Here is a 26,421-nt window from a genome sequence, read left to right as displayed (position 1 = left end):
TCACAATCCACAGCAATGGACTGGAAAATAAGAATATTAATTCCCATATATCAGACTTAGTTTCAAAGTGCATATATCTTTATCAAACACTGTGCAAACTGCTGCTCTTTTCTCCCCATTTAGGGCATTTCAGACTATATCCAAACAAATGTATTTTCAATTCAAAACTTAGCAGCTGTCAGTGAACACCGTTGTGTTTGCGGTATCCTATCTTGTTTACACTTGGAAGAGCTTTCCAAAAATTCCACTTCTAGTGAGCCGAGTTTCCGTGTGAGTGACATAGCAAAATGCATTGAAAATGCTACATATACCTTCCTATGTGTGGACAACATGTAAAACAAATAGGAAAAACTCCAAATAAGCCCAAATAATAAATCCATACCAACATATTTAGATATATTTTGCAATAAACAACAGCCTAAGTCAATATTCCACCAATCTCACCAGACACTTGGCATCTTTGTGGATGGTCTTGACAGGTTTGGTATTTGGCTAGTTTGCTCATGCAGGGAATGAAAGGAGGCTGTACAGATCTTTATGCCACAATCATTTCACATAAACGCTACTCCTCTCAGCTAATCTATATAAAAACAATACAAATAAGCTAACAAATCAATGAAAACATAAATAAACAACTTATTTTTCATTATTGTACATGGTTGTAGAGATCTCAAGTAAACCAGTAACGCGAGTTACTAGCTGTACTGTTTAGACCGGCCAGAGAGAAAGGGGAATAGAATGAGATTAGCCATTAGCTGTTCAACACAAGCTCTGTGCATGCTGTGGAGGCTCAAGCGTGATCCAGTGTTAATCTGCATGGTAATGTTCACGTGCCCAAACGAAGCCAGGACACCCAGCCCTAATGGATTAATCTACACAGACCTTCTTACTCTGAGATTACAAGTTCTAATTGAACTAATTTATCCAAATCACTTTCAAACTATCTGCTGATATGACACTTACAGAACCGACAGTTTCTCCTTATTACAATTTCAGGCCTTAAAAAAAACAAACAAACAAACATTTAAAAAACATAAGGCCTCCACTTTTAAATGCCTGGGAATGGATTATGGAAAAAGACTGAGGTAGAAAGGTGTGGTTTGCTGGTTCTGTATGTTGAAGCACAAATTAAAACAGGTTGTATAAAAATGGGTGTGGTTAATGACATACTGATTGATTACATATTAATATTTGTCAAGAATTATGGCGAGCTGAGTTCAGACAATGCAGTCATACCTGCAGCTTCCAGTAAAGCTTCAAGTCTGGCCTGTGTCTCTGGATCAACTGTTCTCAAATCTACTCCATCTGTAGCGCTGGACAAAAGTAACTCTGACGCTGTCTTCATAATGGGGTTATCCAGGTCCTCCTGGTCCAGAATGAATGACTCCACCTGGGAGAGACAGGTAAGGGTCAGCAACAAAATCTTTTCCCCACTGAGAGCTAGTTTATGATACCATTTGGATTGCAGGCCATTAATTAAAGAGTATCAAATCTATATCAGGTTAGTATTTATAAAAATACAAAAAGGCAAAAGGAAAATAAGAAATTACACTACTGAAAACATTATTTACATTACTCTGTATAAAAAGCGGCCGTACGCATACAAATGCACCACCTATAAAAAGACCAGGCATGTGGCTCTTGTTTATTTATGGTTTCTCTCAACAGAGGGAAAGCAAAAAGGAGCACAAGGATAAGAGTCAAAGCACAGGAAGTGCTACGGCCGGGAATTACAGCCCCTAAACACACACACGGATTCAGCTGAGAGTCAGCTGCCCAAGCAGAGCTCTACAACCTCATACCTGAGCTTTGGCTCTCAGATATCATAGTCTGTACTACAGAGTTTCTTTCACAAAATAAAAAAAGTTTTTGTTTTAAAAAAGGGGATCAATGAAATATTTTTGTAAATGTGACTACAGCACAAGGCTAAATTGGATCTACAGTCACATATATTACTGAAAAACAGAAATTAAAGGTCAAAATGAAAAAAAGATTGTTTTTCATCTGCTCACATTTGAAAATGTATACTCCTCTATCCATAACCATTAATGAGTATGACAAATCACAGATATAAACAAATAACCTATACAAATAACTAAGAAAAAAATAATAAAGCGTCTTTTTTTAAGTCAGACTTTGACAGCTGGATGTTTAATTCTGTTTGCATCTTCAAAGTAACATCTTAACTGTATCCAGATAGCTGTGGAAATGATTTTGTTAAAAAGCAGGTGAAGTAAACAAAACTGTCTGAACACCAACATGGGATATATAAATAATCTGTGCAGGGCTTCATGCAAGGGGATTCATTGCATTTGATCAAGTATTTATGGTACAGTAGGTCTGGTATACAGATTACCTACTAACCAATATAAATACCACAAACATTACCTCAGACAGAGAGACTACCAGGAAAGGTATGATTCTAAATATGATCTTGAATAAATTACTGGTCATTTTCAAACAACCCCCAGCAAAACCTGAGAAAGAACCAATATCTCTATGTCCACACACACAAGCTGCAGCAGACTTTCGGGGTCTGGTCCAGAGAGAAACTGTTGTGAGGGAGTCAGCATTCAGCAATGTGGAGGAATTCAGCTATATGAAAGGAGTGCAGTGCACAACAGTCCATGGGGGATGTAGTTCTACAGAGGCCTTTATCATCAACAATGGGTATCACTCTTCAGTATTAATGAACTACAGTTCCCAGTGTTGGTATCCACAGAGCTGGAAAGGCCTAGAATGGCATCTACTTAATCCTGGGGCTCAGATTTTTGCTACTACCCAGTGCAGCGTGTTCTCCACAGGAGTGAAACACCACAACAAATGCTCCCTTTCAGCCTTATAAAGTAGACTGGGTGAGCAAGAAAACATGATTGCAATGACATGCCTTTGCAATTTGAGGCAAGTGACAAATTAAATATTTTTTTCTGCTGCTGCTACACAGCTGAGCTAATGTTCAGGCAAAAACAGCAGGATATATTGACAGCTGGATGAGCTAACACCCTCACTTGTCTATCAAAGGTGTAGCAGTGTGTCTTAGACAGAGAATCCACTGGTCACATACTAGCCATCCATAAACAAGACAGCTCCACAGGTCCAGTGCTCCTTGGTGCAGGTTCATTGAACACCAAGAACTTTTCAATGGAAGCGTTTTTTTAAATAGTACAAACTACCGTACACTAACCCTCAAGTTGCCATGAAAAAAGTCACATGGACATCTGACAAGTTTGTGCAAATCAAGCAGTCTAACAACTTCCATTTCAGTGTCTGCTGCTGTCATACGATATGGTAAACTCAATTATATGGGAACAGTAAAGCTGCAAAGTCTCATAACGTTCAAACGGACGCTGTAAAAAAATAATAAAATAGCGAGGCATTTGATGAGTGACTATAGCTCTGAAGATTTTGACAAAAATCCCCTAAGATGTGGCTCTGCCACACGTGCATTTGAAATGCATATATGACAGGGTGACTGAGGGTTTTACACACAATTTAAACTATGTCATCCCAGATGACAAAACATGTCTAAAGTGCGTTTAGCTGACGGGATGCAGTCACACCTGTCCGCCGTGTGTGACATTGAAAGTTGGACACCTCTCAACGTGAACTCAAATCGCCCTCAAAATGTGACAACGCAAATAAAGCTGACAGTCACCGTGGCCATCTGAACGACCTAGGTGAACGGCTGGAAGACCAGTTAGCTAATTAGTCGACACCGACTGTGGAAATACGAGCAGCAAAATAATTATATTTTTAAAAATCCGAATCTAAACCTATCGAAAAGTTAGCCTAAGGGACAATCGGTGTTGATTTACATGGTGTGGTGGGAAAAGTGACGTAATTGCACCACAACTATGAAATGGTAGATATTTAGCTGGCCGTGTACGTCCGTGGGTTTGTGGGCATCATCCATTTGCCGTGGCTGGAAAGCTGCTGGATAGCTTGCAAACTTGTGATGGGTGTTGCGAGACGACAGCTCCAAACGAGGCCGTCGTCGCTTACACCCGAACTAGGCCGTGGCCACAGCCTGCGCTGCATAAATAAAACATTTCAGCCGGTTGGCGTGAACAACTGCTCCTGTCTCACCAAACATGATCGACAGTAAACTGTCCATAAGCGTCTCAACTGACGAGGGGTGTTATTCTGTTGACGGGTTGGTTAATTTTACGTAATTTTAGCGGCCTGGGAGGGGGTGGCTGCCAACTGCGAGCTAATGTGCTAGCTAGGAGCCAGCTCGCGCTAGGAGAGGAATGTTGCCTAGCTCTATGGTTAGGCTTAGCTAACTAGCTTAGCGTAGCTACCTCTGAAACCTCGTCTTCGTCGCTGCCGGATCCTGGACCCGAAGAGAGGACGGCTGCGGCCGCTAGTTTGAAATCCAGTCTTTCGGCAGCAGGCCCGCCTGGCTCGCCGTACAAACGTACTTTCTTTCCACCTACACCAATCCCAATGCCCCCTAGTCCGACTCCTCCTGGTGTCGCTCCTACCCCCATCCCTGCCACTGGGGAGCGAGGAGTCACCGAGTCAATCTCGTCCTCGAAGCCGTCCGTCAGCATTGCCGTCCCGGCTACTGCATCCTGCATACTTGTGTTCACGATACGTGCGTTAACGTGCTAGTTGTTGACTTAAATGTCTGTCCAGGCGCGTTCTTGTGGAATATTCGCGTGATTTTACTTCAGGGAATCCAGAAACTCTCCCGAAGCGAGGGTTGAGGAGGATCTCTTTCCCCCAGCCATTAACTTTCTAACAACCTAACCCGATACGCACAGTTTCTGAGAAACGCCGCCCTTGTGGAAAATCCTCTCGACCGTATTGGTTCATCAGGAGAGACATGTCTCTTCTATTGGTTAAAGCTGATGCTTGTCAAAATGAGCCCGCGACGTCATGTTAGGTTTACCAATATCACGAGGCAGTAGAACGAACGTCAAGACATGACATGGTAGGCCAACTTAACTAGTTGCTAGTTTTACTAGTTGATGTAAACTCATGTTGGGATACCGTTTGCACATAAGGACTACTTCGAAAGTGTACTGACACTCTTTGTAAATTATAATGAATCATTTAGTGTGATTTTTTTAAATGTGAAATAACGGGTATCAAGTCATTATTGAGTGCTTCCAATTAAATATAATGCAGTTAAATAATTTATTGGTAATCATACATAATAATTTAAAGAAACAAAAAAATATTTTTTTAGCAAAAATACGCACACAAAAACAACAAAAATTAACAAACAATGCTGTATGATGAACAAACTTTTCATTCACAGATAAGTTAATTGATGCTCTGAAACTATAACCTCCAAAATGAGTGGTTCTCATTGTGGGGTTTTATGGGGTGGGACATTTTGCTGGTCCACTTATTTAATTTGGGTAAATTGTCTGCACAAATACATGTAAAGTAGTTCTGAGTGGTCATCTAACGGGAATGATGTCTTCCAGAGAAGAGATCTGAGAATTTGTTCTGTTTTCAGTGTGTCCCGATAAGTCCTGAAAGTGAAACACCACGCATGAAAACAGTACCTTCCCTCCCATGAGAGGAATGCAGCCAACATTAATACACCTGTATACCACTATACCCTAACAAGTCCAAATGTCTACTGTGAAAGAAAGTCCATTTGTCACAAGATATCCTTGAGGCTTATTGAACTGTGCGTGCTTTGGCGACTTTTGTACAAGATTAAATACACAATGGTGACTTCAGTGATGAATAAATACTTCACTTGGACTGCCCTCTAGTCCAAAAGATCACTGTAATGTACTCGTAAAGTCAAAAGCCTACCTGGAGCCTTGTTTGTGTTTGATGTAATCTTACAGAACTACCAGTGAATTCAGGGTTGTCACCACCATGAACCAAGACATCTGAACTACACAAAGGTCCTAGATTGTGTTTACACCTTACCTTATAGATCACATTTGATTCAGTAAGGACTGAGTGTGGTTAAAAACAGTGTATTTCATTCCCTTTGGTTAAACCCCATGTGACTGTGTTTGATTATTGTGCGACTATTCATACATTTTTTTAAAGCATTTATTTCCAGAATTGTGTGCTTTATATGTTTTAACTAGCAGTGTACACCAATACTAGATGAGTGTAACCTTGAATAAGCAGCATTACTGAAATAATGATAATAAGTTAACAAACACTCTTCATTTACTCCACATATTTTTTAATGGTGTCACTGATTTGCAACCAACTCCCTGCTGCAGGTCTGGGTCACTTGTGGTCTATATCTGGATTACTTGGGGCTGCTGACCCCGTGGCTAATTTCCCAGACTTGGATTAAGCCTAGTCCTATCTTAAAAGAAAACTCTGACAATGCTTATAATTGGGGAAAAAAAGTTTTTACTTCAGGGATAAGCTCAATCCAAGTCTGGGAAACAGTCCCTATTGTATATAAACATGGTCTTTCAGGCATAGTAGTCACCAAAACCGGTAACTGAGGCTTGTATTATCATTTAGTTCCAATAATCAAAATAAGCCTCATCGAACTAGGTTACTATTACAAACTACCCTAGCACGAAATTAATATCTGTTGAGGCTTGTAGCTAAATGGGTTGTTTTTAGTGATGTAGTGTGGTACTTTGAGCTGGCATTGATAAACATGAACTCTTTGGCCTTGCCATAAAAAGTAGCTCATTCATATACACTAACTCAAAAAAGAAAAGAAAAAAGCTGAAAAGGATTACTGACGAATGTAAACAGGGTTACTTGGATTTGTAGGCCAGGAGAAGTCGCCAAGACCTCAAGCAGAAACGTCATCGGTTTTGGGCGTGGACACAGGCCAGTTGGAGGCGTTTGGTTATTTCGTCAGGATTGCCAGGTGTGTTTAAAAATCCACCCTTTCTGTCACGTTATTTATTACACACCCTTTCACAAACTATACATTCTTCGGTTTTGATACAATTAAAAACACAAATAAATAATAAAATTAGTTATAAACGTATTTTATTTGCGTCATTTTTTGGCCTTTTGAAGCAGATGCCATGATGAGGCGCGCCGTTTTGGTTCCTGAAGGGGGGATGGTTGGAGAATTCTGGCAACCCAGTGGAGAGTTTCAGCCGCACCACGCAGGTCTGATTACACACACTCCGGCGTGTTGCATCTGCGTTTGTATCAGGTATATTGATAAATGTATCTCTCGTTTTACTTGGTTATATCATGGTTTGAACAACTTTTCTCATAATGTACATAGGTACAGGTTTGAATGTGTGAATCAGCTTTAATACAGGTAGCTTAGTTAACGGTACTAGCTTAAGAGCTAACTGCCGATGCTAATAACATGGCGCAGGCCAAGAGGGCCGCTTTTGTTCTATTGTGTGGGTGCGGTAGTTAATATGCTAAGGGCCGTGCACTGCGTTTAAAGTAAGTGAGATATTTCGTAACAAATCAACAACATGGCTCTTTCGAACTCTTAAGTAGTTGACGAAAGCCAACAATCGCGGAAATATTGTCGAATGAAAGTGGCTGGCTACTGATTTTGTGCTGCTAGCGGGCACCGACTCGGAGCTCCCGCTTTTTGTTACGTGGATGCCGGTAGTTCGCTAGCGAGTACTGATAGATAAGGAAATTGTGACGACTGCTCTGGACTTACGTTTGGACAACAACAACCTTTGTTCCGCGGAAGAGTATGAGCAGTAAAGCAATTTTTCTTAAATATCTGTCGAAACTGTCTCAAGATGGCGCTGCTACATAGGCCCCTTTTTCTTGAAATAACTCAGAGTAAATCAAGGAAAGCTTTTATGGCGTATTGTAGTCAATGTATATGTATAAACCAGCCAGTCGGATTTTTTTAATGCAGTTGTATTCAGAATTAGTCGTGTCCCCATTAGAGAGACAGTGTCAGTTCTTGTGAAGAGGGGATCAACGAAAATAAAAGAGTAAACGAAGCACCAGGGTATTGACTTCTGTATTATTGTATCTTTGTTAGTTTGTATTGGTTAATCACATTAAAAGAAGCGTTTATTCATAATCTTCAGGGATCGTGACCAGTCATGGCTGATGAGGGATATGTAGTGCGAATCCGGGGACTTCCTTGGTCCTGTTCAGTGGATGAAGTTCAGAGGTTTTTCTCAGGTATTTATGCATTATTGTTTTTCAAAAGAATACTTAAGCACGTAACACAGTTAGAAATGATCTGATAATGCATTTTGATTGCAGAGTGCAAAATCCTAAACAATGGAAGTGGCATCCATTTCACCTACACAAGAGAGGGGCGTCCCAGCGGAGAGGCATTCGTTGAATTTGAGACAGAAGAAGACCTGAAGATTGCAGTGAAAAAGGACAGAGAAACGATGGGTCACAGATATGTAGAAGGTGCGTATAACAGCATACAGCTGAGTTAATGTCTGATAAATGCTATATAAGTTACCAGTTTGAGCGAAGTAATTTCTCTCTTCTCTGATATAGTGTTTAAATCAAACAATGTGGAAATGGACTGGGTCATGAAGCACACTGGCCCAAACTGTCCAGAGACAGCTGGGGACGGGCTTGTGCGGCTTCGGGGCCTTCCCTTCGGGTGCAGCAAGGAGGAAATTGTGCAGTTTTTCTCAGGTAACAACAAACCTTGTTCGCTGGTTAAATATAAACCCCCTTAATGCTGGTAATTTAAACTTCTCCCCTCCGATCTTCCTTTTCTTGTTTCTGGTTACCGACACCAAAACTTGTTGCATCTAATTTACGAAGAAGTCAGTATGCCATTGTAAATGACAATCTAATGTGGTTACACTTAAAAACAATGAATGAAGGAAATGATGCTGGAAAAGGAAGCCAGTTGAAGTTTAAATAGAGAATTTATTTGAAGACCTGATGTTTTGTACAAGGGCAGGGATCTGTTATGCAAACACCCTTTCCTATCTTTGCCCCTCATTTTCATCTTCAGCCTTCTTCACATTTTCCCCCCATTATGTGGAAACATTTTAAAATAGTCTCAGCCTAATGGTAATACACTAGTTATTGAGTGGGTCCCGCTCATCACTGATATAGCCTCTGTCTTCAATTTTTTTTTTTTAACTTTTTTTTTTCTTCCCCACCATGTATTAATAATTTTATCTTTAAAAGTTTTTTTTTTTTAAACCCAGTATATCCTCCTGAGCACCAGCCTATTCACTCATGCCCTCTGGTCTATATCTTTGACTTATTTGAGCTATCATATTAAGTCCTGATGTACTTAATAGAGGACATTGTGGGCTTTCCATTGATATCCCATGTGTTTGGGTGGCCTCTTTCAGCTCCAAAGAGGAAGGAAATCACCAAAAAAGTTCAATGGGAAGATTCCTGTTTCCTCAGTTCTCAGGAGGATATGCCAATTCTTAGATTTAACGAAAGAGCAACCACGAATTTTCCTCATGTCACCCACCTAGACCCTCCTCATCAGCACATTAATACTAGCCCGATATCCCCCACACAGTGCCCTTCTTCATAGTCTTCCTCTATCCTGCCATTTCTATCTTATCCCCTAGAATACAGTAAATGTAACTAAATTAAATGGAAAGTCACTGGTTTAAAAAAAGAAAAAGAAAAAAGACACAAAAAAGGAATGAATTGGTATGTGTGATGATGTATAGAGTTTTCCATAAGTCTAATATCTCTCTCTTTAGAGAAAGTTCTCTCTGTGATTGGGCATGTGATTTAATATGTCCCCTGCTGGGGTTATCTGTCCTTGGGTTGAAGGGTTGGAAATCGTGCCAAATGGGATAACATTGCCGGTGGACATCCAGGGGAGGAGTACGGGGGAGGCCTTCGTGCAGTTTGCTTCACAGGATATAGCTGAAAAGGCTCTAAAGAAACACAAGGAAAGAATAGGGCACAGGTGGGGATGGTTGGTTGGTTGGCTGGATAAGTTGCTTTTCTTATGGTGTGCACCTTCAACATCTGAACCAAATGCAAAACTGACACATTTATCTTGGCTACTTGAAGCATATTTGTCATATTTACCACACACACACATACACACAAGTTGCTATCTTAGATCCACGTTTTAAAAAATATATATATATTCACAATGTTCAGGGGGAAGATTAGTGCTTGGTCACCATTCAAAAATATGAGGCGAATCCTGAAATGGAGTGCATGCCCGATTTGGAGAACAAATGGTGTCTCAGCACTAAAAATGAGTCCAGGTTGATAAATGGTAAGGAGTCTCCCTGCTAGTAAAAATCAGAGGGCCACTGTACACAAGGATCTGGAGCCCACTGTCACAGGTAATGCTTAGTGGGTTGCAGAAGGGCTGGAGCTCTCTTTGTGCCTCTAAAACCAGGACAAAAGCTGTCATGGCAACGACACATACCACTATTGAAACACTGAAACAGATCTGAGTCGCTTCAGGTAACCATAAGAAAAGTGTAAAACTCACTGAGGCCCTTATCAATTTGGACAACTTCCTTATTGATCAGTAAATAAGTTATTTTTAATCTTCTTTATTAACGACTAGCAATAAGTACTTAAATCTATTACTACCTATGGACTACACCATGACAGCATCTGCATAGCCCAGTTTCACCAGTATTAAGCAAATGCAGTTTCTCACCCATTCTCCATGCCCTCACTGTGGTATCTGTATGCTCTCAGGTACATTGAGATCTTCAAGAGTAGCCGTGCTGAGGTGCGGACCCATTACGAACCCCAGAGGAAGCCTATGGGCATGCAGAGACCCGGCCCCTATGACCGGCCCTCTGGTGGACGCGGCTACAACATGATGGGCCGAGGGGGGTCCTATGACAGAATGCGCAGAGGAGGCTACGGAGGAGGTGGGTCCAAGTGGGACTGGAGAGCAGGTGAAATCAGATTTACTGGTCTTTACCCATGAAGTTTCTTTTAAATAAACACCCCCTCATGTCTCTTCATGCTTAACAATTCATATAACAATTAATAAGATTAGGATAAAATCCTCATAAGACCTTGTGTTAATTCCATTTATGTATGTTCAGGTGTATCGGATGGACGGTATGGCGATGGCGGCTCTTCCTTTCAGAGCACAACAGGCCACTGTGTACATATGAGGGGCCTGCCATACAGAGCCACAGAAACAGACATCTACAATGTAAGTTGTTGAGAGATCACTGACAGTCCTTTGTTATCTTTTGTGTCGCCGCAGGGGCTTAAAAGCAGACAACACTTGTGATTTGTGCATTTATTTATTTTTCGTCTTTTTTAGTTCTTTTCACCTTTGAATCCGGTGCGGGTCCATATTGAGATTGGCCCAGATGGCAGAGTTACCGGGGAGGCAGATGTAGAGTTTGCAACACACGAAGATGCTGTAGCAGCCATGTCCAAAGATAAAGCTAACATGCGTGAGTTTGCTTTAAAAAATAACTTGAGCACCCCACCCTTTTAAAGCTGCGTGTTAATTCTTATGATTTTTGTTCCTGTTCTGCAGAGCACCGCTACGTGGAGCTGTTTTTGAACTCAACAGCAGGTGGCAGTAATGGAGCATACAGCAGCCAGATGATGGGGGGCATGGGTGAGTCAAAGTTTTAGTGATATTGAAAATAGGGCCCTGTGTTATTTCCCTTAAAATGCTTGTGTATCTGTTGGTTTACTCATACAGCCCAATGGGATTTGTTTCCACAGGGAGCCAGTCATCCTATAGTGGAGGCCAGCTGAGCTCAGGGTACTCTGGTGGATACAGCAGCCAAGGAAACATGGGTGGCTACAGTGACTATAGTGAGTGTCAGCTCTGTTGTATTTCCTAAAATATATTTCTTTACAGAACCTTTAAAGGTTTGAGCAAAGACTTATAGTCTAACCCTTTTCTCTGATAAGTGAAATTGAAGTTGTCCTAGGTGAAGGTGCCATAAAACCTTGTGTACTGTGACTGTTTTGTTTATTTTTAAACTCGTGACAGCTGTAAGTGTTTGCTGTCTGGCACCAAATGAGATGCTACTAAGTTGTTTTTTGTTTTGTTTTTTGTTTTTTTTAAGTCATAAATATTCAGTAACACCTTAAACTGGCCTTGTAAAACACCTTTCTTTTATTAGCTGGCTAATTCTGAAGCACACTTTGAAATAAATAATAGTTATATTGTTACTTAACATATGGTAGTAACAGTAAAGAAAAATCTGCAGCTAAAAAGTGTCCTAAAGTTGGGTTGTTACAGTGTTGCAAAGGGTGGAAACAGTGGTTAATTACCAGAGGAGTGCTGTTATTCCCCATCATTTAAAAAAAAAAAAAAATTGAAGCAGCTGCTTCCAAAACTGCTGTGTAATGTATTTAATGACACTGGGTTCTAAGGAAGAAGGTGCTGTGTAGTTCTGTCATCTTGGATCCAGGCTAATTCAGCCCTTTAAACTTGGAAAGCTTTTGTCGTTCTATGCGTGACTCCTTGATGAACTCCTCGGTCCTATAGTGTGTATTTTCTCTCTCTTGTTAGGTAACCAGGGCGGAATGGGAAGCAGTTACTATGGCGGCGGTGGAGGAGGAAGCAGAGGCTCAATGAATGGACTGGGTGGGGGATGGGGAATGTAGAATGTAGTTTTTTCTTTTTGCATTTAGTTTTTTTTTTTTTTTTTTTTTTTTAATTCAGCATTTTGCTGAAAGGACTGGAAATGCAAGTCTCTCGTAATAATTCAGATAGGGTCTGGTGGGGTTGTTTTGGGGGAAAACAAAGGGTAGGGTTTGTATTATTATTGTTTTGTTTTTTTTAAGTGGGTGATCTTCAGAGAGCAGTGAGATCATATGTTCGTCACAATAAATGTGTCAAAGTGATGTTTGTCTTCCCCATTCCTCACAGATTTACAAATAACATAAACTGTGCTTTAAGTTTATCTTTCCCTGGAAGCGTGCCGTTTTGTGTTACCGTTCTTTAAGCACGGTTAACTCATCCTGTGCTGGTGGATTTAACAAAACGTTTTAGTGTCCGAGTGCATGAACAGAAACTGAAAATGTCCGGTATCTTCTAATGTTTGGACCTTGTTTCACCTTTTACATAGTGTTCAGCTTCATTTTAAATTCCTGTACAAAATGTTAATCTAGGTTTGGGACTTAACATGGTCAAAGCATGTTTTGTTTTCTTATGGTGTGACTGTTAGTGCTCTTTTTCTGTTCCTGGATGAGGGCTATACAGAGAGCAAGTTCATTTCAAATCTGCTACCATGAAGGTTTCTACTGCTTCAGATGCTGTTTGTATTTCTTGTGCACAAAGTGAATAAACTAGTCTGGAATATCTAATTGACACAAGTGGTGGAAAAACAGGAGGCTTTATTCATTTATCAAATATCTAAAGTTAAAAGAAGTCAAATTAAGAAAATGGCGTTGTAGCAGTTGACGTGATCCATAAAATCCTGATAGAATACATTCTAAAATAGTGTTGCTGTTGCCAACATTCTACAGTCATTTACACAATTCTGCCTGCATCCAGAAGTGGGGTTAGAGCTGATCTTAAAAAGGGGGAGGGGGGAAAGTGCATAACAAGGCTGAATATCAAAGTCACTTCCAGAATTAAAAATGCACCCCTCTAATTCAGGATTTTCACAAAGGTTTAAATATAATCTTTTAAGACAAAAGTAAAATATTCAGGTTATTTCTGTTAAATTTATTTTGAAAATCATCCTAAATAAAGAAAGCAGTGTGCCTTTACATTCTGTGAGTACACAAACCTGCAAACAGCAGAGATTCTCAGCTCAAGCTGAAATCCCAACAGTACATCCACAGTTTGAATTAGAAAAACTGCACATATCAAAAGGCCAGTTTATCAAGAGATTACCACATTTGTTAAACTCTGTTAATCCAACCCAGGGAAACATTGGTGGCAGATACTCAAGCCTTTCCATGTCTATGCAAAGTCTCGTTAGCATAAAGTCTGCATAAACTACTTTTTATTAAAATCCATCCTGTCAACGTTAAAGGCGACCATTGTCAGTACAAATAAAATGCCTGAATTTCAGGTAACTGCATCAATGGAACACCAAATCACATTCCCGCCTTTTTTTTTTCTTTTTCCTTTTCATAACACAAGTATTTAAATTCATTAAATGAGTATATTCAGTGTTGGAGCGTGTGGAGAAAACATTAAAGCCTGTGGGTATGTCGTCAGGAACCTGTGGAGGAGCTTCTCTGCAGCAGCAGGGAGTGGCACACGTCGCACACTCGCACAGGCCGTGGATACGAAGGCAAGGCCAGCTCGTTACTGGAGCAGCTGTTGCAGTAGATGTCTCCGCAGTTTCTGCAGTGGTGCTGCGCATGCAAAACATACAGCGTGACGTGGCAACATTTATGTGACTGCGGACGTTAACGGAAGCGGCTCTCAAGTGAAATGTAATGGGGGTGGGCGGAACGTACCTTTCTGCGTGAGATGGAGAACTCCTTCTGGCATTGTTTGCACTGAGTGGCTTCATCATCTTTCAGCCAAGCGTGGCCCTGAGAAGAGCAATGGTTTCTCATTCCAAGTCTTACAGCGTCAACAATAAAAGTAAACCACCCTCGACTCTTTAACATTTTACCTTCAGGGCCTTGTTGACCTCCTTGAAATCTTCCATCTTCAGTTTAGACCTTTGAGAAAGATGAAAGTGGCATAAATTCTCCTACGTGAAATGGCATTCCTTAGTAAGAAAAAAAAAAGAAAAACATCGCAGTTACTGACTGGCTGAGATGCAGTCCCATTTCTTGTAGAGCCTGTTCCTGCTGCTCGCACTTCTGCTGCAGTTGCTGCTTCTCCTGCTTCAACTCCTGCAGCTCCTGCAAAGTCGATCCATAAGAAGCAAAAGAAAAAAAGGTCATAACATCCCATTTATGTTCAAGAATTTGTAATATGCTCTTACACCGCTTACAAGAGGATGAAACAGGAGGGAGGCTTTGTTAAAGCTGTCATACAAATAATATTTTTGTAAAATAAACTATTTCTTTAAGGTAATGTCATCTGGCATAAATATATAATTCGCTGGTGATGAAGCTGAAAGGTACAGTTTCTAAATTCCTGTGTTTAAAATATGAAACGTTACCAGCAGACTTGAAGAAATAACCAACAACAAACCGCATAACTTTTAATCTAAAACATCTATGTACTGTGTTGATGACATTCAGTGAAGTTGGATTGGGGCTGCACAGTACTTTCTTGTAATACCACCTTGTACCACAAGATGGTACATCAAGCCAATTGAATTAATAACCAGGTAAGTCAGGATGAGCACGTTCTCTTTTACAAAAGGAAAAGCTTCTTAAGAACCTTGGACACAAAGGAGTATCTAAAGTTAAAAGAATAGCACCACACATTCAAAAACATCTCAACACACCCACTGGTAAAACACTGCTCCCTGGTGGTGAAAGGCGTTGCTGCATTTTGAAGGCCATAATTACAAAAGGTACTTTTTAATGAACATAAGAATAAAAAAAAAAAAGCTCTTATTCTGACTTGTAGCCAACTCTAGCAATGTAGCTTCATTGCTAGAGTCTAGAAGCAGTCTCTACAAAGCCAATCACACATTTTAAATGTTGGCATTGGATTACAGTATTTTATGCCTGTGTGTAGGAGTAATCTTAGCTGCAGCTGTAGGTTGCCTTTCACTTTGAAAATAAAACTTCATTTGTCAAGAGCGCACACATTTTTTTCCATCGCTATAATTCGCCTATTTAGATCCGAGCAAGTGTAACGTGACACAGGTTGTGTGTGTGTTTGAGAGATGCTGACCGAGTGCAGGCCCTGGAGCTGCTGCAGCTGTGTGCGCAGTTCGGTGCTGTTGTCCTGCTCCCTCTGGAGAGCTTTTTGCAAGTTCTGTCTCTGTTCCCTCTCACTGCGCAGCTCGTTCTCCAACCCCAGCCTGTGCTCCGAAAACACAAAAATGTGACTCAAGTCATCAAACTGCAAACTACTGCATGGACTCGATCTACACAATGTTTGAAAAGTTTGAGAACAAACATTTTAGGTGAATCACATTTGCAACTTTGCCCTTTTATGAACCTTTTCTCTACATACTGCTTAATACCACACTCAACCCCCCCGCCCCACCCACAATTGTATTTCTTCACCTTAGCGTATCGAGATCTGTTAGCTGTTTCTGCAGAGCATCGACTTTTCCCTGCAGCTCCACCTTCATGTCTTCGTCCGACTGGTCGTTCTGCTTGCGCTCCTGCTCCGATCTCTGTAGTCTATGAGTCACAAAATATGAAGAGGAGCGTCAATTTAAAGGAATGTAAATGCGAAACTGAATCTCAACCTAGGCAAGCACGCATACCTCTGCTCAAGTTCCTTCATGGTGTTCTCCATTTCATTCATCCTCTGCTCAAGCTGCACGGCCTCTGCCTGCTTTTTTTCTGCTTGGCGGTCCGAGTCCTGAGAAACCACACGATTTGGACAAATGCGCAATCTGTGTGTGTGTGTGTGTGTGTGTAAGTGCGAAAGACAAAGTTATAATCATGCTCATCTATTTATACCTGAGCTTTGTGGAACATCTGCACATTGAGAGTCTTGACTTGGTCAAGCTGGAGCCGTAGGGCTGCCAGCGTGTCCTGTTTCTCATGCGTATCCTTCTCCAGCAGTTTCATGGCCACCTCCATCTCCTGCTTCATCCCCACCTGCAGCTCCAGTTCACGCTCCAGCTCCTAATACACAAGGGAGTCAAATTCAGTTAGAGTTGAGTCAAAACCCAAAAACACCAGGTGTGGAGTGTTGGTTCAGTCTGTCCTGGAGGTCACTGATACTTGACCTGGCGAATTCGCTTTTCCTCCTTGTACTGCTTCCACACCACATTGTACATCTCATCCAGGCCTTGTCTAGTCTGTTTGTATGTCTCCAGCTCTGCCTGGCTGTCCTGAAGCACTGCCTGAAAAATAAAAACATGGCATTTTTCATTCCTTCTTAAAATCTGGAGGGGCTTCAGCTGCAGTTAGTCCTAGACACTTTTTCCCCCCCCACACCTCCTCTTTTCTCTGGCTGGACTGCAAGATCGTCTCGTTCTCCTTTTTCAGCTGTTCCTGTTCTTCCCGTAGAGAGTTGATTCTGTCTGTGGCAGCTGTCAGCTGAAGAAGAGGAGAAAACACACACACACACACACACAAGCTGATGTTAAAGAGGATCAATCCAGTGCGAACACAGTCCCACAGCTGCACACACAAAGCACGCCTAACCTCCTCTACAAGCTTGCTATTAGTCTTCTCTAGAGAGTCCATCTTAGCCTGAAGGTCAGTGACGGTGCCGCTTAGGTGACGATTTAGCTCCTCAATGTAGTGCTTCTGATCCAATATGGCTGTCATCTTCGAATCACTAAGGAAGGGAGCGATACAATTACCATCTTATAGTTGTGAGACATATCTAACCAAAGTTTAGTAAGGATTTTTTAATATGGGGTCATGCTTTAAACAGTAATAACAATATAGAACAGTCCAGATTAAAAAAATAATGTAAAGCAGTGTAGATGCTTACTCTTTTGGAGTCTCATTGCTAGCAGAGTCTTTCAGATAAAGTGAGAAGTCGATGACTGCTACCTAAACGGGAAAGAAGAGCAGATCACTCTGTATCTCGATCCAACTCTTCCTCAGAGTGAAACTGATTCTTACAAAACAGCATCACTAACCTGTGAATCAAGGTCCTCCCCTTTAATGCAAAGGTTAGCATCAATTACGTTGAGGCCCACCAGCAGCCCCACCATTACCGACCCTTCGTCTTCCAACATCAGTGCTCCAAAGTCATAAAACTCACTAAGGGATTTAAAAGGTAAAGTGGATGCTAGGAAGAAACCCATGTTTATAATGCACTATAAAACAAGTGTAACTGACCTCAGGAGGTCCTTGTGGTCCAGCAGGGCCTTCATATAGTCGGCTACTTTCTTCTGCATAAGCGCCAAATGCAGCCAAGCCCTTCCTCTCCCCAAACCAGTCCTAAGAAAAACAAAAACAAGAATGACAGTATAAGTACAATTAAACTCAGTTGCGATGCAGTTTTATTATAGAAATAATATAATGGCATTTAATGGCATACTTAATGCCAGGCATGTCTCTGGCACTGGTGGCGATGTTGACAGACTCCGTGCATAACTTTTCTACCAGCTCCAGTGGTCCCCATATAGACTTGTTGTAACCAATGAAGGATTTCTTGGCTGAATCAGACAACATGCAGAATTAACTTCAGCATGCAGGCAGCTAAATATAGCACAACAGCAAAAGTCAGATTTATTTACGTCTAACCTTTAAGACCGTGTTTGAGGCAGTGCTCCAGGACAACAAAAAACTGCTGCAGAGGAGGGTACTCCGAGTCAAGCGTCCTGCCCAGACTCATAGAAGACTGAATCAACACTCTGATGCTGAGCTTCAGCATGCTGAGCAGGTTGGATCTTTCTATTGCCATTGAGTCTTTGGGGGGAACAACTGTACAGAAAGCATGAAAAAAAGGAGAAGCTCTGAGGTTAATTCTGTCAGATGACATAGCCGGAAAAGGAGCACTTCACTAACCAAAAAAACCAAGAGTCTGATCTTGGAGTCATGTGATGTGACAGCTGACACTTATACAGTGTTTCAAGTGCCTGTGACAGCCGCAATGGTTCGATCTTAAAGTGCATTAACTAGCAGGCATCAGAAAAATCAAAGTCTACCTGGAAGCTTTTTCGCTGAGTTACTGAGGTCACTTTCGGCCTCATTCTCGGTCGGGGAGCTCGCCGCGTATCCCTGTGAGGGCTTTCTCTGGATGGCAGCGTAGCTGATCCCGCTGCTAATCGTCTCTGTGGCCTTACGAGCCAGAGACAGGAGAGGAGCCGACCAGCTGTTCTCCTCTGCGACCTGGGGAGCCTGCCTCTCGGTCCAGTCCTGCTCGCTGCCCCCATCCGGTTCGCCATTAGTCGCTGGTCGTAAAACTTTGGGCTCATCTTGTTCTTGTTTTTCGTCGCGCTCTGTAACAGCTGTGTTTACTTCCCCTGCTTCGTCAGCCATGTTTGCCCTCCCCCCGTCCCCCTTTCTCGCGTATAATTCACGTGATCGCCTTAAACCAATAAGCGACGCTTGTGAGGCCTGACGTTCTTTTACTTTTGATTCATTGGCGGTTAGCAAAACACACTGGAGTTAAATCACTGCCACCTGTTGGACTTGGCTGGAGAGTGGCGGACTGACAAATATCTAATAACTAAAGATCGCGTTTTTATTTATTCACAGTCAATGAAATTTTAGTTTTGCCTTTCAGGTTAGTGTGTTGGGTTCGTGTGGGTCACAGGACAGGAGCCAGAACTAAAGATAAAGATTTTCATTGGGAGTGACCAGTAGGGACAAACAATTACTTTCGAGGGACACCTTGAGTTGAGAGGGTTGAAGACAGAGTTAGAGAGGCAGGATGAGATGGTTTGGAGAAGGGATAGTGGACATATGGGACAAAGGATGCTAAATGCAGCTGCCAGGCAGGAAAGAATAAAAGAGAAACGAGGAAGACCTTAGAGGAGGTTTGTGGATGTAGTGAAGGAGGAGATGCAGAGGGCTGACAGAGGAGGATGGTAAGGATGGAGTGAGATGGGTGCAGATCATTTGCTGTGGAAGCGGAAGGAAGCAGATGACAGAAGAAGATAGAGAAGAAGAAAAAGTCATGTTACTTAAGATTGAATGTTCATGTCACACAGAGGAAATTTGTATTTATCTTTTATATTGGTTTTATTCTGTTTTTTAGTCTTTATTTGTGAGTTTAGTTTTTATTTGCATGATTTTATTCTGTTTGTATTGCATGGTTTTTAGTGGCTTATTTGACATTGTTTTAATCCACTGTGGACTGGCTGGGCATGGGACAAATTAGCTGATAGTGATCACCTGAGACATGGGTGTGTCCAGAGGTGGCCTATCAGCTGTTTAAGGGACCCTTTAAAAGGAAGCTGACTGGGGCTTGGGATGACAGAGGCACACGATATGAAAAGGAACACAAGAAGACCAGGTCATTCATAGATAGATAGATAGATAGATAGATAGATAGATAGATAGGGGGAATCACTGCCTGATCGCGGGGGTGCGGCGCCTCATCTGGAGACGGACAGGTGAGTGTGACGTAGCGACGCAGTCCCGACAGCGGGAACGGCGACAATAGGAGACAACGCCTGTGATTGACAGCATTTGTGAGTAGCGTCTCCACTGTTGTTCACCGGGTGCAGCCGTGTTGGGAGAGGGTCGCCATGGCTATAAGCCAGGGCAGCTTCCAGGACGATGGTTGTGGCCCCTATTTGTTTACTTACAGGGCGATGACGCGAGGGGAGGCGATCGAGCAACGGACTCAGTGCAGAATGCGAGCTGAGCTGGGATGTGATGGGCCCAGTAAAGGGACGAGAAGGGGATAGCAGGCTCATCCTCGTCTGCCTGGGACGAGGCTGCCATGCACGCAGCTCCGCAAGAGGAATTTCTGGCCTGTGAACCCATAACGAACATTCGTCCTGGGTTGTGGGACTGGGTGGGATTTTTAGTGCATACAGAAAATTGCATTCTTACCAGTTTTAGAATTGTTTTATCTAGGCTCGGTGGTAATTTTATTATGTTTTTAGAATTGTTTCTCATTCTTGCTCCCTGGCCTGGAAATAAACGGTTTCTGATCAGACTTGCATCATCACTGTGCGTGTATTTAAAAGAATCTCATTAGTATGACATTCTGGCGCACCAGATTTATTGTCTACGGTCACATCAGAGTTAGTCTATGCCTAAGAGTACAAAGGGCAGACATATTCATTACCCCCATACGTGGTGAGCAGCCGACCTACATGTGACCTCAACACACACTACAACGTAGTTAAGCTTTAGCCAAAGAGGCTTTACTGTGACGGGAATCGTAAGAATATGCACTTAGAAGTAAAGCCCATAAATCTCTAGAAAACCAGCAGTAGTAATAACATCAAAAGCTGTGATACTGATGTATTGTGTATCTATTTTATCTTTATTTGATCCGTTTTGTGTTGCTTTAAATTGACTCCAACTTTAATTATTAATTCTAAGAATGTTGTTAACACAGCCATCCATGAAGTCAGACTATACTTTAATCCAGTTGAAGCACTTGTGCTATTAACCTATTGATGGTATTTTTTGCACTTGAGAGCTGAAGGGAGAATTTCACATTGCAATCAAAAGATAATTTTCTTGTGAATAATTGTTGTTACCTCAGAACTGCATGACACCAGTAGTAAAAAGATCAACTGGCAGTGAATAAACGTATTAGGAGCTTGCCGTCCTTCCTTTTGCACTTAGAAAATCTACCATTACTCCTCTATGTAATGTAATGCACTTGCATTTATACAACACTTTTCTAGACTTACTGACCATTCAAAGCAATTTGAAACATACATTTATGCAGCACTATGCTATACACTTATCCATGGTCGATTTAAAATCATCAATTAACCCTAAATTGCACATCTGTGGACTGCGGAAGAAGCTGGAGTACATGGAGAGAAGTAAGACAGACAAGAAGCCCTGGGAACCAAGAACCTTCACGTTGTGAGTTGACAGTTTTAACCACCTCATCACCTCGCTTCTCAAATTACCCAAGTCTGTGTGGAAAAACATTGTAGTTGATTGCAGTTACCTGAAATAAAAAAAACAAGAGGGGAAGGCAGGGAGATAACTGAAAAGAACGTGTGTTATCACAAAACAAAGTGAAAATAGAAACGCACAGGAAAGGCCTTAAGTTTTAGTAACCTTTGGCATCACAGTGGCCTGATGATGCTTTGTAGCCTTTCTTTATTTAGATTTGGGAGGTCTACATTACTGTGAACCAGCTGCCCTTCAAGAAGTGGTGTTTGTATTGAAATGTCTGTTGTGAAATTTTGAAAACACGACTAACTGTAAAGCTGATAAAAAAAGTAAGTCAAAGTTAAACATTTTTCAAATAAATAGTTAATTTCGCTTGTTTCTAACTCTGGAAACTACCTGAACCTAAACAGTAAAACAGTGTAGTGTAATCCTTGACCACGTGGTGGCGCTCACATTTCGTACCCGTTAAAGGCGCTTTTAATACTTGGAGCCAAAGTGAAGCCCATCATCTGATCTCCAGTTTTTACTGCAGAGTTGTATATTTTGTCATGTATTACTACGTTTCCTGTCCTCCTCTTCAACAGCTTCGCTGTTGAATTATCTTGCTTAAATGTAAGTATGGACTGTTAATGTATCTTACTTAATATTTGGACTTCTGATTCTGTGACACGCATACTTTAAATCTGTGACTGCTTTAACCACCGGATTTACCTGGATTAAACACAACCAAACCCTATAACGGCACTCAGACAGAAAGAATGAGTCAATATGTACAAAAGGAACCAAGGATTAGTTTGTTTTTTTTTAAAATTAAGTTTCAGTTTCCTGTTTCTTTTAATTTCCCGACAGTTTTTGTATTTTATTTTCTATCTTTGGGAGTACCAAGTAACATGATGGATAATTTGAGTTAAAATACGAATTAATTGCCGCAACATGCTCTTGTGGTTATTGGCAACACCCAGGAGGCGGGGATATCTATCTAGGCTAAAAGGCTCGTGAGCTTCAGTCGCCAGTCTTTCTGGAGAGGAGACAGCAGCAGCAGGGACGCGAGGGGAAGAGAGGAGTTCTATTAACAAAAAAGAAAAAGCATATAAAAAAAAAAGGAAGGAATACTGAGAGGTGGACGGAATATAACTTTTAGATTTTTTTTGTTAATTTAAATAATTTTTCTACTTAAAGCTACTGGAAGCCATGAGGATTTTCGCTGTTGCGCTGTTGCTGGCTCACGCGTTGGGTACGTTTCATGTGCCTGTGCAACTTAACCAGTGTTTCTTCTGTGTTCATTAATGGATCACTTAGCGCGCGCGCGCGTGCGTGCGTGTGTGTGTGTGTGTGTCTCTCTCTCTTTCTTGGCTGTCAGTGTAATCCTCTCTATAATAACCGAGCTATAACATGTCGTGTAAACTTAATCTTTTAGGCAACAGTTTTCATGATGCCAGCCTATTCAGGAGCTAATGGGGTCATCTCTCTTATTTTAGAGCATGCTTTATGTAACTGGATACATTTATTTTTAACTCATATTCTTGCCTGACATTAGCTAACTGTCTGCCCATGCATTTTGTGCGTGTGTTATGAGATACAGAGGGGGGAAGGCTGTGTGCCAGGCCGATATCTCAATGTCCACGAATTTGAGGACAGTAACTCAGAAAGTCTGTTTGACATTAAACATGCGGGTCAAACTCAGTCACTCAGTTTAAAATTTGGCGTCCTTTTGAGTGCATCCTGAGCTGGGCATTGACTCAATCAATCCCTAAGGACAATGTCTGATCCGGTGTATTTCCTAAGAGAGAACAGCAGGGTAATTACTGCATCCCTAAAAAAATCCTGCCTGAAGCTTCTTCCTGTACAACATGTTTCAACTTGCCCGAGAAGGCTCACCCAGCTTGATGCACTAACCTGTCTGCTGGTTGTCCCCTAGAGGAAGAGTTTTCTGATTGTGATTTTTGTTGTTTGTTTTTGTGGTGTATATATGTTCAAAAGAGGACCTCATTCATAACGTTTGATTTTCCTGCTCCTTCAGTGATGTCCAGACTGGCCAGCGGTGCTGCAGTAGACCGTTACCAGAGCAACAAGCAGCAGCACACCTCTGTTATCAGCCTCCTGGACACAACCAGAGACAGGAGAGCAGAGGAGGAGGAGAACCGGGGCGTGAGGGCGACAACAGCAGATTACAGCAAGGATGGCGAGGCGGAGGAGTACGATGATGACTACTACTATTATGAAGAGTATGAAGATGGCACATCTGGAGACTATGAACTGCAGCTGCCAAGAGGTAAGGCACTTAAAAAATGTCTTAAATTGGTGCTTTTAAGTGGCTTTTAACAAAGACAGTACATGTAATTGTTGGTCTTGTTTTTTTTTTCTCACTTTAGTTGCCATGTCAAGCAAACCCAAAGATCCTTCTACCATCCTGGAAGCTGAAAACACTGAGGGAAAAACAACGAGAGGAAAGGGAAAGAAGAGGGGAAAAGGAAAGGGAAGGAAGAGGAATCCTTGCCTGAAGAAGTACAAAGATTACTGCATTCACGGGACCTGCACTTACCTGAAAGACCTCCGTGAACCATCATGCGTGTGAGTATTTAGCTCTCTGTTTACCTGCACATCATGCGCACCTCAAGTCGATCAATTATTAACAGTTTTCCCTTCACCGTCCTCTTCGCAGGTGCCACCATAATTACTCCGGCGATAGGTGTCAGTTTATCCTGCTGCCATCGCAGTCCCGAGAGGGCTACGACCGCACCACAGCTCTGGCGGTGGTGGCGGTGGTGCTGTCGTCTCTGTGCCTCACCATCATCGGACTTTTGTTAATGCTCAGGTGAGCGAAACACACGCCCGGCACGCACTCGCAGCCATGCACAGGTTAGGATCTTAGCTAATAACGAGGCGATACGTAGAAGACTGAACGAGCTTCCTTTCCTTTCGTTTATTCCAGGTTTCACAAGCGGGGAGAGTATGATGTAGAGAATGAGGAGAAGGTGAAGCTAGGGTCAGCATCCAACCACTGAAGCAACAAAGAGAGGTGAGTGGTTAGGGAAAGGGCTACAAACACGTACACTGACTGACATCAGCCGCTATCAAGTGCGACTAGATTTCACTCATTTCCCCCCCCCCCCTTTTTTTTATTTTTTATTTTAGGCAAAGATGTAGAAATTCTACCTCAGCTGAAAATGAAAAGTGAACAGCAACAGGAGGTCCCGGAGGAAAAGAAAAGGAAAATAAATTGAACGTACGCAAAGAAGAGAACAGAAGGACGTCTGCCCAATGTTCTGCTGGCCGTTCAAATAAAGAGTGGGCACGTGAATGTATTCCTGATGGCTTCAGAAGAAGAAACTCCCGGTCTGGAACTGGAATATTAAACCGCTCAGAGGAGGTGTGTCGAGAATCAGGCGACGAGGAACGGGAAGAAGGAGGAATGCGTCTTGACTCTGTCTCTGAAATTATTTGAGATTTTTAACAACAATCAGAGCTCAATCTGGATTCTCTTTCTCTCAAAAGACAACATTTTGTATTTTCCTGCTCAATGCCGTCACGTGTTTTTTGTTTTTTTTTGTTGATTTGTTTTTTCTTGTGTGTGTACAGTAAACGGTATATTTATAATTTTAATTTATTTATTTAAGCTAACTGTATTTATGGAGATTTTTAACCACCTTTTAGCAGTTTTTAAAATAAAACAAAAAAAAGTGTTTTTATATTTCTTATTCGAGGCTATTTATTTATGAAACAGAAGCAAACGAAGCAAAAGCTCAGTATTTCATGAAAAATATGGCATAAACTTTAATTCTGGCACTCACTAGATGATCAATAGCACTGTGGTTAATAAATTGATCATTGAATACGCGAGATTTTATTTTATTTGATATTATTTTTAATGATCCAATGGTTCAGATGATTTCCAACACTGACCACACTCACGATTACTCATAGTCACACCTGGAAACTGCCCCTGGGGCAACCAGTCTCTTCTGTCAGCCACTAAGTGGCTCCAATGTGGGTTCAGTGAATTGCTCAAAGGCACATCAGTATTGGTAATGAGGGAGGGCAAAGCCTTACTCTCTCCCATCCCCCCCACCCGGCTTTATCCTGCAGGTTCGGGGACCGTTACTTCACGTTAGGTTTCAGTTTCAGAGGTAACGCTGATCATTAGGCACACTGCTATGTACTGATTATAAGCACCACAAGAACTGTGCTCTCAACATCTGTATTTCTTTCTTTTCTTTTTTTTAGAAGGGAGTCACATATGAAATGCACTGTAGAAAGAATTGGGTATAAATATGTTGTGTTTATGTCTTATCATTGTTAGAGGAGAAACTGTTAAGCTGTCAAGAAAAAAGGAAAAACAATGTGAATTCAAGTGCTTTATCCATTCAAATCCTGCAATTTTGAAGTGATTTATATTTGTGATTTTCTTTTCAGAGCAGAATAAAAAATAAATAAATAAACATCTCAATATGTGAGTTCTGGAGTTTCTCTGTTATTTCTCAATCCATCCATCCATCCATCCATCCATCCATCCATCCACCCGCTTTCTTATCCGATTCAGGATCATGGTGGGGCTGGAGCCAATCCCAGATGTCACAGGGCAAGAGGCGGGTACACCCTGGACAGATAGCTAGTCTATCGCAGGGTTAAATCTTTATTATTCCAAACTTATAGTCATTCATTTGCTTCCTGAGTTGGACCGTGCATTAATGCCTGTCTTAATAACGATAACACCGCTGTTGCTCTTCTAGCTCGTTCAGGATCTGCAATTAAAGCAAACATCATGTTTTTATTTCCCGTCTCTGGCGTGTGAGCAGTCGCTTTAAACTGAGACACCTGTATCCTGCACATTGGTGCTGTTATTATTTTTAGCCAGTGCTCATAGATCTTGAATCAAAAATCCTTCCTCAGTTATTATATGTAATTGGGGTTATCTGTGCGTGCCACTGTTTACAATTCAACAAATAACTGATGCCAGACTGTCTAAGCGAGCCGTGAGGAAAGTGAAGACGTTAGTCGTTTTTTTATGTGATGACA

General features: G+C 41.6%; 4 protein-coding genes across 9 annotated transcripts in view; 2 read left to right on the top strand and 2 right to left on the bottom strand.

Moving 5' to 3' along the window:
* The window catches only part of ankhd1 (ankyrin repeat and KH domain containing 1), a 32,570-nt gene extending 27,828 nt beyond the window's left edge, over positions 1 to 4,742 (bottom strand). For all 4 annotated transcript variants that reach the window (XM_085361834.1, XM_085361835.1, XM_085361836.1 and 1 more), the window contains exons 1-2: positions 4,302 to 4,742; positions 1,237 to 1,390 (exon numbers count right to left, since the gene is read on the bottom strand). In XM_085361834.1, coding sequence (XP_085217960.1) covers positions 1,237 to 1,390; positions 4,302 to 4,580 — 433 coding nt within the window. In that variant the 5' untranslated portion in view covers positions 4,581 to 4,742. The remainder of the gene's footprint in view (positions 1 to 1,236; positions 1,391 to 4,301) is intronic.
* Positions 4,743 to 7,057: 2,315 nt separating this feature from the next.
* hnrnph1 (heterogeneous nuclear ribonucleoprotein H1) lies at positions 7,058 to 12,462 on the top strand. 2 transcript variants are annotated; one of them, XM_085361833.1, is made up of 11 exons: positions 7,058 to 7,117; positions 7,977 to 8,073; positions 8,158 to 8,313; positions 8,407 to 8,550; positions 9,670 to 9,808; positions 10,567 to 10,745; positions 10,926 to 11,038; positions 11,153 to 11,288; positions 11,375 to 11,458; positions 11,569 to 11,661; positions 12,368 to 12,462. In XM_085361833.1, the coding sequence occupies exons 2-11, from the start codon at positions 7,992 to 7,994 to the stop codon at positions 12,460 to 12,462; spliced, it is 1,221 nt and encodes a 406-aa protein (XP_085217959.1). In that variant the 5' UTR covers positions 7,058 to 7,117; positions 7,977 to 7,991. The 2 variants fall into 2 exon arrangements, with proteins under 2 accessions (XP_085217959.1, XP_085217957.1); XM_085361831.1 differs by having other exon boundaries at positions 10,567 to 10,772.
* A 712-nt stretch (positions 12,463 to 13,174) lies between these two features.
* Positions 13,175 to 18,849, bottom strand: rufy1 (RUN and FYVE domain containing 1). The gene is made up of 17 exons (XM_085361830.1): positions 18,516 to 18,849; positions 18,112 to 18,291; positions 17,906 to 18,023; positions 17,704 to 17,805; positions 17,502 to 17,625; positions 17,351 to 17,412; positions 17,056 to 17,191; positions 16,846 to 16,947; positions 16,635 to 16,751; positions 16,363 to 16,530; positions 16,164 to 16,261; positions 15,958 to 16,077; positions 15,620 to 15,749; positions 14,576 to 14,670; positions 14,436 to 14,484; positions 14,275 to 14,352; positions 13,175 to 14,169 (listed from the first exon to the last, which is right to left on the bottom strand). The coding sequence occupies exons 1-17, from the start codon at positions 18,847 to 18,849 to the stop codon at positions 14,026 to 14,028; spliced, it is 2,157 nt and encodes a 718-aa protein (XP_085217956.1). The 3' UTR covers positions 13,175 to 14,025.
* Positions 18,850 to 22,434: 3,585 nt separating this feature from the next.
* hbegfa (heparin-binding EGF-like growth factor a) lies at positions 22,435 to 25,839 on the top strand. 2 transcript variants are annotated; one of them, XM_085369595.1, is made up of 6 exons: positions 22,435 to 22,639; positions 23,426 to 23,677; positions 23,778 to 23,976; positions 24,068 to 24,220; positions 24,338 to 24,424; positions 24,541 to 25,839. In XM_085369595.1, the coding sequence occupies exons 1-5, from the start codon at positions 22,597 to 22,599 to the stop codon at positions 24,408 to 24,410; spliced, it is 720 nt and encodes a 239-aa protein (XP_085225721.1). In that variant the 5' UTR covers positions 22,435 to 22,596; the 3' UTR covers positions 24,411 to 24,424; positions 24,541 to 25,839. The 2 variants fall into 2 exon arrangements, with proteins under 2 accessions (XP_085225721.1, XP_085225729.1); XM_085369603.1 differs by lacking the exon at positions 24,338 to 24,424.
* The last annotated feature ends 582 nt before the right edge of the window (positions 25,840 to 26,421 follow it).

Source organism: Diplotaxodon limnothrissa, linkage group LG2, assembly GCF_057381915.1.
Source record: "Diplotaxodon limnothrissa isolate DT_005_m linkage group LG2, D_limnothrissa_male_GT1.1, whole genome shotgun sequence".
In the NCBI taxonomy this organism is placed as follows: domain Eukaryota; kingdom Metazoa; phylum Chordata; class Actinopteri; order Cichliformes; family Cichlidae; genus Diplotaxodon; species Diplotaxodon limnothrissa.
The sequence above is the reverse complement of the archived record's forward strand: the minus strand, read 5'-3'. Positions and strand labels throughout refer to the sequence as shown.

Coding starts and splice junctions, on each gene's coding strand:
- hnrnph1 (XM_085361831.1), top strand. CDS start 7,992: ATGGCTGATGAGGGATATGTAGTGCGAATCCGGGGACTTCCTTGGTCC. Junction 8,074..8,157: donor AGTTCAGAGGTTTTTCTCAG/GTATTTATGCAT, acceptor TTTTGATTGCAG/AGTGCAAAATCCTAAACAAT. Junction 9,809..10,566: donor AAGGAAAGAATAGGGCACAG/GTGGGGATGGTT, acceptor GTATGCTCTCAG/GTACATTGAGATCTTCAAGA.
- rufy1 (XM_085361830.1), bottom strand. CDS start 18,849: ATGGCTGACGAAGCAGGGGAAGTAAACACAGCTGTTACAGAGCGCGAC. Junction 16,531..16,634: donor AGGAAAAGCGAATTCGCCAG/GTCAAGTATCAG, acceptor CTTGTGTATTAG/GAGCTGGAGCGTGAACTGGA. Junction 14,353..14,435: donor AGGTCAACAAGGCCCTGAAG/GTAAAATGTTAA, acceptor TGCTCTTCTCAG/GGCCACGCTTGGCTGAAAGA.
- hbegfa (XM_085369595.1), top strand. CDS start 22,597: ATGAGGATTTTCGCTGTTGCGCTGTTGCTGGCTCACGCGTTGG. Junction 23,977..24,067: donor CTCCGTGAACCATCATGCGT/GTGAGTATTTAG, acceptor TCCTCTTCGCAG/GTGCCACCATAATTACTCCG. Junction 24,221..24,337: donor GGACTTTTGTTAATGCTCAG/GTGAGCGAAACA, acceptor CGTTTATTCCAG/GTTTCACAAGCGGGGAGAGT.